At 35.5% G+C, this 10,891-nt stretch overlaps 1 protein-coding gene across 1 annotated transcript; it reads right to left on the reverse strand.

The window, feature by feature from the left end:
- Window positions 1-2,977: 2,977 nt before the first annotated feature.
- Window positions 2,978-9,585, reverse strand: LOC140153643 (uncharacterized). Its single transcript, XM_072176440.1, has 3 exons — window positions 9,511-9,585; window positions 7,171-8,004; window positions 2,978-6,704 (listed from the first exon to the last, which is right to left on the reverse strand). Exons 2-3 carry the CDS (start codon window positions 7,976-7,978, stop codon window positions 5,839-5,841), a joined length of 1,674 nt encoding a protein of 557 aa, XP_072032541.1. The 5' UTR covers window positions 7,979-8,004; window positions 9,511-9,585; the 3' UTR covers window positions 2,978-5,838.
- Window positions 9,586-10,891: the final 1,306 nt, after the last annotated feature.

Consider the following 10,891-nt stretch of genomic DNA (forward strand, 5'->3'; position numbering starts at 1 on the left):
ATTTCTTTGGTGGTTTCTTCCGTTTTTATTAACAAATGCAATTTAATTTGTCGGAGAAGCCTTGAGAAATTCATTCTTAGACTCATGTTTAAATTTATGTTTTTAATGAGATAGCACAATCGATAAAATACCAATGTAGTTCGTTCGAATGGAAATAACTTCATTTAATGAAAATCGTATGCAGTTTTTATACAGGAAAATTCAGATTAGTTTGAACTTCGCATCCGTAGAATTCCGTCTAGAAGCATATATGCCTCTAAACGAGGGTTTTTTTTAACGAAAGATATGAAAGGCCAATACCCTTCTCAAAAACATTGCAATAGATTGGTCTTACAAATATACATGTTTGTACAGCCGCCTTTATCAGTAATATAGTTGTTCAAACTCCAAATAACGTTTTTGTTGAGAGTGTCTGTCTCTTGTCTCTTGTGTCAAAAAAACCTCGTTTAGATGCATATATATGTAGACGGAATTTTACGGTATATTGTGAAATAAGTAAGTATAACGAAATAACTGATGAGTTGACCTTGGTGGTATTGAAAATAGCAAATAACAATAATGAAAGGCATAGAAAAAAAAGCCTCGCTATTGACCAGTGATCCTCGCGAAAGCTTAGAAATGTTTAAAAAAACCCGGTAGGAATAGCTTAAATATGAAGATTATATCTATAGAATTGTCATTATGTTGTTTATTTTGTCCATATGAAAAATGGAAGAAAACAGCAGTGTTGCATGTACGCGTGCCCGCACGGACAGAGTCCTCCAATATTATGAACATTTACTAAAATGTGACATTTTACTGGTATTATAATGTTCGCTTTTTTTTAAATATTATCACAGATATCTTAATTAGCACACCTACTCTTTACAGAAAAAAAAAAGAAAGAAGATTTTTGAAAATTTTTTAGATTTCGTATGCCACGATAATTATCACTCCGTATCTACAGTAGATAGCATGGATAACGTCGATCTGACGTGTTCGTCCCATCTAAACCTGTTCATTCAACCATTTATCACTTCCTTAGCACCCCTTGGGACCTTTGCCATCTGCCCTTTTAAAAAGCCATAATGTGTGATTTGCTTCACAGCGACGCCCTCAATTTTACTCGGATTTCTATTTTTTGCATAATTATAATGCCCAGTGGTGTACTAAAATAGACTAAGCCTAAAGTGCTTTAATAACAGTAAAATTTAACTTTTCATATTAAAACCGGGTCGACCCGGTTTTATTCAGAGTTCATCGATCGACTACTTGCTAACATCTCCCGTGGATGTCCGCTTATGTGTACACACGTCGCAGTATTAAACAGGAATCTATTCTTTATGCAAATAACACATTATTGCTTTAATATGTGTCAGTGATGTCAGTGATGACTACAAACAGTGATACGGGTTAAGGTCCCTTAACAAATTTGAAGTCTTTAATTGTCTGTAGCAAAAAATGAACGTTTTGAATTTAAACAAAATCATTTTAAGTCGCCGGTAGAATCATCAGGGATGCACTACGGTATCATCAATGATTGCCAACGGTGCCAAGATCCAGATAATTTGTGCTACTTCACGTGTATTTGTGGTTTGTTATCTCAATTGAGATTTCTAGAAATGAGTGCAATATAAGCCGTGGGGATTTTGTCTCATCCTGCTCTACTCATTTGAGTTAGCTTTTTGTGGCCTTCATTTGAGCACACATATATACGACAATGCTTTAACATGATACAAATGGTAACTTAATTTATTCAAAGTTAAACATAAAATACAACCTTGTTAATGTCCAAAATAACTAGATTGTTTGGACAGACAAGAATCTCCACACGAGAGTCCAGTCGTTCTGAATGTAAGAAACATTTTATTTGCAATTCTATATCTATGTAATTATTATTTTTTCAATTCTTTGTGTAATTAAAAGTTGACAATTGATTGATAATCGATGAATTGATGAGCTAATTGACACTGACTGGTCAACCATTGTATTAACTATGTATATGCACTCTTAGAAAAAATGGTTCTTGGCTATCCTGTATGTAGAACCCTTGAGAGAAAAGGTTCTTGACAATTTTAAGAACCAATAAATTGTTCTTTCTGGCCTATCCAGAACTCTTCCCATCATGTTCATGTCTAAAATTGTTCTTTCTAACCTTTTCAGAACCCTTTCATCATGTTAATGTTCTTTGTAGAACCATTTAAGGTTCCACATACAAGATAGCTCAAGAACCATTTTAGGTTCTACTTAGAACCGTTTTTTAGAGTATAACATTGCATTAAATATCTGAGGAAATAAAAGATTAGTTTCCCTATCCTTTTCTCTCTTCTGTCTCAATATGCATCTATCTATTCCTTTTATCACATATTCTTTTTTCCCCTTATTTTCGTATATTCTAGTTTTCCTCATCATCTCTATTTTATCTGTTCTATATTTCTACCTACTTGACTGACTTTTCAACATCTCTAGTTATTCCTAACTCTTCATATATCTTTCCGTGAGCAATTACACAAGTATGTTGTTTGAGAGAGTAATCGGCGTGTAAAATATGCTCTATAAAGGTAAAAGACGCTATATATGGCTTTAAGCAGTCATAGATGTATAAGTATTTCCTGCTTTTATCTATCGTCGACCTGGGCTTAAGAGATAGACTGCGGGGCCAAAGGGATCCTCTTGTAATACCTTTTGTAATTTTTGCATCGCAGTCTGATATATGATTGGGTGTGTAAGTAAGACATGATTCAATTTTGTTTCCCATAACAATTCTGATGTATATTATGCAGATACTTCACCAAAAGATTGCAATTTTACTATTAACTGGGAATAATACGAAATGTTAATGTAAGTTGTAACCGTTAACTGGAGAAACAACTTGATGCAACATACGAAAAGTGATGGTTTATTTAGCTATTACAAACGACATTTACTGAAAAATAGTAACAAAACGTACAAACACTGCTATCTGCTGAAAATGGCAAATACCTGATGTTCTGTAAATTGGTAGTTGGTAAATTAACTATCTACTGAAGATGGCAAGTATTTAGATCAAAGGTAACAACATTATTATCTTTTATCTGTATTATTCTTAAGATAACTTGCTAGCTCTTGCTATAGCAAGTAATGCTTAGGTTAACTCTAGAACTTTTCTCCATGCTTCTAGCATTGTTTCCAGCACTGACCTCTTGATTATTAGTTTCTGAACAAAAGAGAAACTATGAACTTGATAAGACCCATTGTAGTGCCCTTTGTCGTGGTAGGGTAGTATAATACCGTGGTTATGGCTATACTTAATACTTAAATCATAAATTATCTATTATTGTTATGGCTATACTTAATACTTAAATCATAAATTATCTATTATTTTAAATCTATTTTACGGCGATGTTTTCGACCAGTCCCTAAAATTTCACATTTTATAGAACACCAAACACTGCCTCAAAATCTTGTTCAAGTGGTATTCATATCTGATATCGTCTTTCTACCCTGTTAATCAAGTAGTCATGTTATCTATCACGACAACAGACACCACCATGTAGTCAAAGGTCAGCTAACCATCCCAATATTCTAATTATTACTTTTGTTTTAGATATGTCAAGAGTTGACGAGACAAACCATTGAATTGATTAATTCATACTAAGCCTTGCTTAACTCAGTCCGGGAACTCAGTATGTGATTGTGAGACGCATCTTAACACAGAACATTCGAGCCTGAGTGTGCTGCTGATTAATTCAGGTTGATGAAATAAGCCGAGCAAATAAGGTCATTACTGTATAATTATGTGTATAGTTATTATTATTATTAAAATAACTAAAGGTAGTATTTTCTAAACTGTTTTTGTAGAAAACAACATTACTTTGGACTTCGTACACTTACATTTTCGAATTTTCCTTTCGAATGACTGACGCTAAGCAAATGCAGTTGACAATCAACACTGAGAACAATAGTTTGTTGTTCGTTTAATTACGCTCGTTAAGGTTATTTCCAAGGTCCGAATAAAGCTAAGGCCTACAAAATTGTTTTGTTGGCCTAAGTGCGTGCGTTCCGTATAATAAATATAAAAACTACATAGCCTGTTCTTCAATTTCGTATTTTTTTTATGATATCTCGCAAAACAGTGTGCAAACAATCATGGCAATGATGATTCGGGTGATCATTCATACAAACAAATGTAGACTACTAATCCCCAGAAATGTACCCTCCTTTTCATATAGACCGAACTAAAAGCACCGATAAATTCAAATTCCTTTACAGATAAATCAACGTGTGTACTGCTATCTACTGAAGATTTGCCGATTGATGACGTAGGCAACACGCCACCAAGTGAAGATGTTTACTTCTATATTGCTCCTTGGTGACAAACATGTAAAGTAAATACATAACACTCTAACAAGAAATACTTTCAGGATATACATAAAAGCATAAAAAATACATCAAAGAGCAAACAAAAAGTTACAGAGGGGAATGCCAATAAGGCTAGATATGGTCATCCCCTTATTTCAATGTTAACAAACACCAAACGCTTAGACAACAAGAAAAGAAGTCGGGAAACAATAATCAATTCAATCAATCATAAATATGTAGACATTAATTTCAACTTTAATACTTTCCAAAAATGTTTTAACGGTTTTTGGATGTTTCAATGGAATTTTCTAAATTGTTCCAAAGAATAGGACCAGTTGTTGTAGCACTATCACTTTGTTTTAGTGAGGTTATTGTTACTAATATAAGTTAAATTATTGTTTCTTCTTGTCTGTAGTAGGATATCTGAACGTTTGGTGAAACAATTGTTGAGTATACAAGGCAGCTGTTCTATTGAATATTTATACATGAATACACCCAATTCTAATTTGTACATGTGCTTAGCAAATATTCTAAGCACACACCTTTAAAGTTTTACAAGTTTATCCAGATATGTTTTACCAGTGTGTTCCACAATTAAGATTAAATTAAAATGTGGGTACACTGTAAAGAATCACGTATACACGTCTTGGAATAAATTAAAAGTTCGTTCATAACACCAATATTTTTGAGATAATTGATAAACAGTCAATATGACCACTATGATATGAAACTTTCAAGTAAGACACTCATCAATTAGACAAATTACATACACTACAAAAACGTATTGCTGAAAAGAATTTACTTGCGTTTACTAACACCTTATTTGCTTTAAACCAAGTGCTGACTTCCTCAAGTTAATTAAAATAATTTTACAAGCAATATTTTCACTTGAATACAGAATTGCCACCAAATAGCCTAAAACCCAATATTGTAGAAGTACAAACAATACCACTGTTTTACGAGCTATTCCTAGGAATGGACTTCAAAATTCTAGAATCACTGCTCGGATTTGAGTTTTGCCTGGCTAAATCCAAGATTCGGAGTAGGAGGCTATATCATGGTATTGCTGCCCATTTTTAGGAATGGACTGCAAAACCCTAGAATCGTTACCCGATTTGTGTTTTGCTATTTCTTAGTTATTTGGGGAGCAAAACCCAAGAATGTGCTGGCAAAACCAGGATATAGCGACCGATTCTTGGGTTTTGCTCAGAATAGTACACAAATGCTTCAATATACGTGATCAAAGCGAGCCCAGCTAGAGCACCAACATTCCAGGATCACTAACTCACAGTCCACTATAACTGAAGTAAAGACCATTGTCTACTGGACCCCACGAACCGCGAAAGTACACTAACCGAACGTTCTTCAGTCTAGAGTCGGAGGGGATATGGCATTGGCATAGTCTCCTTTTCTTTCTATCGGATGGAAAGTTTTGGAACAAAATTATTTTTTCTCTGAAGTATCAGCAGACGCCCAGAAGATAGTTCTGTTGGACTCAGAGCACTGTAAGATCACTACCTACGGTGTAGATAATATTGGACTATACAGCAGGATTGATTCATGATTAGCGACTGCTAGTGATCCATCTGGTGTTGTGGACAAACCTTGAGGACAGAACAACCCGCGCTCTATGCATTTGATGAATGTACCTGTAGGACTGTACACATGGATATGACCAGTATTTCCTGTATATGATACTCTCAGGGCAATGTATATGTTATTGTCGTCATCACACACAATCCCCCCTGACCATACCCTGTTGCCTGCGATATCCTCATCAAACCTGGGTATGAAGTGGAATAGTTCATTACCTGAATAATCAATTGCTTGCACTTTAGTGTAAAGTGAATCAGTTGGATCATAATGGATCAGAATTTGATTCTTGCCATTAACTACGACACTTGCACCACGTCCTAGTGAGCATTTGATCTTCTTGACCACTCTATCATCAGGACACGTATGAATGGTTATGACATCCCTAAGATTATCACCTACCAATACTTGCCCTTCTCTATCTGCAGACATACACTGTAATCTAACAGGTGTGTCTGGATCTTCATCTTGGGTTAAGGTGTTGAAGTCGTGAAGATATTTGCCTTGCGCGTCAAATACATGTATGGATTTGGAACCTGGTCCTATTACCAACACGTTACCATTTTGTGATGCACAAGTATCTATAACACCTAATTCACCTACTCGGCCTGTTACTGTACATGATTGCTTGTACTTTCCATCGCTGTCTAGAATGTGGATCTTGCTCTCGCCCATAAATGTGCTGTCTGCTGCTACTAGATCTCCATTCAGTGGATTGAAAGCAATATCTTGGATCACTCTGAAGACATGGCCATCTTTGATCTCTCTTTCCAATGACCAGATGTACGAAGCTGTAAAATGAAAATTACACAGGACATAATCTTAGGAATAACGTTTGTCTCATAAGTCTGTGCACATTGTCACGTAACTCGCCCATGTGCTCATCTTGGAAATTGCATCTGAAGAATATTAATTATTACAATAATTGGTTAATGAAACAAGCACTCTTACTTACGATATTAGTTATTGTTTCTTAATGGTAGTTTTGCTTTCTGAACAAGTTTAGTGTCGAAAATGTTCTCTAAATGCGAAAAATACACAGGTCTTGAAAAATACCCAAGAAACCACGCTACAAAATGACAACCCAGAATACAAGTGGATGGCGGGTCTATTTGAGTCTAACAGTAACATTTTTGAGTGGCACACTGTTCAGGTAATTAAAGTTTTAAAATCAGTCACATATGGAAATTACAAGACTACTTATAAATGCATATGTTTTGAAGTTTATCATTCTTTTTAGTAAAATCAGGTTCATACCTTTGTTTCCGCCCTTTAAAAGGGCCTTAAGTACAGATGCAATGGTAGGTCGCTGTTTTGGATCCTTATTCCAACACTGTTGCATAATACTGGAAAGATGTCGTGGACAATCTTCTGGTACAGTTGGTTGGGTTCCATTACCAACTTCAAAGACCACCTTGTGCCACTCCCAGGTTTGGAACGGTGGTTTCCTGGTACATATCTCCAAAATCAGCATCCCATACGCGTAGATGTCAGCTGGCTTTGAAAAGATTGCTCGTCCATGCTCATTCCCTACATGGATTTCAGGTGCCATGTACCGAACCGTTCCCTTTTGAGAAGATGTCGTTTCTGAATGCTCAATTTTGCGTGCAAGGCCAAAGTCGCAAATCTTCAGCAGGTTGTCTTCGAAGAGGAGGCAATTAGATGGCTTGATGTCCCTATGCAGATAGTTCTGATCGTGAAGATATTGGATTGCTAGTGCCGATTCCACTGCCCATTTTTGCTTCAACGCGTTCGTCAGAGGCTTGGAAGAATCAGATAGATAATCATGCAGTGATCCATTTGGGGCATACTCCATCAGAATAACATGCATTGGACCTGATTGGGAGAACCCTATCAATCTGACAACATGTTGATGGCTTAGTTGACTCATTATTTGAATTTCCTTTTGTTCCATCTTCCACACAGATTTGGCAGCAGCTTCTTTGTAGCCATCATAACGCTTACTAAAAGTTACACGGTTTACTGTGCCAAAACCGCCCTCTCCAATTTTCTCACGAAATGTGAGATGTTTATATTTAATTGCGTTAATTGCAACTGTCGCCATTGTGATCCATTATAACCGGCAAGAATCTGAAAAGGCAACATATAATATTTTAAAGAAAGGGTATTAAACATCTACCTTCGACTATAAATACGTATTTATAAATACGCACGTGACCCACGGGCACGACATACCAAAACCAGCAAGCGTGAACAAATCCTCATACCATTGACATGGTTAGGAACTCTTTAAATAAATATATATCATCAAATATGTATCAAATGGGGGGTTCCGAATTTGTAATATGTTCAAAAACAACATTTTGAAAGTATTTGCCGGCGGAAAAAATATTTATCGACGAAAACGTTATAATAATATCACAAAGTTAAACAAAATAGACAATTTTGCTGCACAGTCTAGTGTTGTTACCCTCTTTGCATTCAAATGTACAAGAAGAACACCGGTGTGTTGAAGTTCACTTCCATACTGCCTGTCTACAAGCTGTTATGGCAGCGCAGAAGTGGTCACGTGCGTATTTATAAGTGCGTAATTATAAATATAGTCGAAGCATACTGTTAAAATAACTAAATAAATTATATCCCTATAATGAAAAATGTTCCTTTGCATAAAGGAATGAAATACATAAAGAAGCAAACAACTATAGGCTATAATTCTCCAAAATAAATCCGTAATGTTGTCAATAGCATTCAATCGAAATCTTGTCAATTGTGTTTATTGAACTTCATGAACTTTGTGTATGATTTCTATTTTACTTATAGGCCTACATGTACTTCCTTACCAAGTGCACGGGTCTAGCCTGTACCAAATAAATACTTGTTTTTTATTTCCTCGTAGTCGTATTGTATTTCCTCAAAGGAGGTGGTTACATACATTACCAAAAGAACATATACAGTACATGGCGAAATATTTATTTATAGGTTATCCCTAAATGATTACAAATTGGGAATTCCCAGACAAAATTTTTATCCACAAAAATTGTGTGAATTCCTATTTAAAAAAACCAAATCTAACAAAAAATGGGAATTCCCATTGTCCCTAAAGAAGCCATTTTACCCAACATTTGGGTTAAGCCAATTAACTAATATGAAAATGCTAATACCAATCTGCATGGGCACCGAATAATATATTTAATATAATATATTTTGAAGTGAAGATTTCAATTCCATTGACATATTGCCCCAAAACAGGCATATTGTCTTGCTGTGATTTGTAGCGTACATAATCATAATCATCAGTATTATATTATTGGTCTTAGCATTGTCATATTAGTCAATTGACATTACCCAAATGTATTCACCCAACTATTGGATAACACTTATTGCTCAACAACTGTAGGTTAAGGTGTATAGGCCTAGCCAATCATTTAGAGTTTTAGACTGTTGATATTTGTAGCTTACGTTAGGCAAGAATGGTGGGAAAACTTTGACCAACACTTTGCAGTGTAGGAGCTTCTCTTACTTACTTCCTTAGGCCAATATATTTATTTATATATACAACTACTAGTATATCTTCATGTTGCCTTAGCGATTTTTTTTGCATAAGAAAATGGAATAGAACATTCAGATTAAACTTACCTGCATTCGCCGCACCAACATAATACGGTTATTTTGCCTCGCCTGGTTGGGTAAACAGTGCATGGGAAATAAACCGCGCACACGTGAGATTTCGACCCACAACAATGCTCCTGCGCCATAAAAGATGATATACCTCACAGAGCAGCTGTACAGTATAACCGAAAATTATACTTCAATTTGTAAATTGATACTTCAATTTGCTATAGGCTTATGCTTATCCTAGCCTTACCCATCTTAAAAATAAAAAAAATAAAAAATTGAGGCGGGCACTGAGACTTAAAAGTCCGATCATAGTGCAGTTATGTCCACGGCAAATTCACCGCGACCTTTCCAGTCATAAACCCGCTTAGTGAAGATTAAACTGATATGTGCAGTACTAAACCATTGTAGTAATCTATTGTCCAATGCAAATTTATTACCACGTGATAATATTAATCCAATGAGCGATCGAATTGTCCGCCGGTCGACTAATCCAATCGATAATGTCGCTATTGACATGTACGGACGGAGCTCCACTGACCGAGTTTTGGGGTATTTTTCACTGGTTTGCTGTCATTTACTCATCAAGGCGGTCCCCCGTTATTATAAGGACTGTGCTAATGGTTTAAAGATTGCATGTAGAGAATAAACCAAACTTGATTCACAGAAAGTACTAAATTTGTACCTATTACGGTTTCGTGACACCAATCTTCAAAATACGACCAAGCCAGGGCTGCCAGGTGAAGCAAAATGTGCATTGGAATAACACGGGAGTTTGGACAGATGGTAGGATTTCTTTCTCATACAAATGTATGGTCCCCCGTTATTAAAGCTTGTACCGGGTTGAAAATTCAGATATTTTGAAAAGAATAAGTAATTGAAACATAGAGCAAATACTAAAATCATAGCTTTTATATTTTTTGATATATGACGCTAACTAGTTCATCTCCTATATCTACAACACAGCGCTTATTTGAGCCCCGGTGGGTGGGCTATAATATAGAATTGCAGATTGTAGATTAGTTTACCGTTTGTTTGCTTGAATGATCATCCGAATCACCATTTCCATGATTGTTTGCATAATGCTTTGTTATTTTTTGTAAGATATCATACAAAAAGTTGAAGATCAAGCTATATTTTATAAATATTTTTATGTGGAACACACGCACTTAGCTTTATTCAGATCTTGGAAATACCTTCACGAGCGAATAAACGAATAACCAAATTTTTGTTGTCATTCGAAAGGAAAATTCGAAAATGTAAGTGTACAAAGTCCACAGTATTGTTGTCTACAAAAACAGTTAAGAAAATAACAGTTAAAAAAAGAAGAAGAAGAACTATATACAGATCCCGTCTTATTTCATCAACCTGAATTAATCAGTAGCACATCCCGACTCGAATG

This window comes from Amphiura filiformis, chromosome 5, assembly GCF_039555335.1.
Source record: "Amphiura filiformis chromosome 5, Afil_fr2py, whole genome shotgun sequence".
NCBI classification, from domain to species: Eukaryota; Metazoa; Echinodermata; class Ophiuroidea; order Amphilepidida; family Amphiuridae; genus Amphiura; species Amphiura filiformis.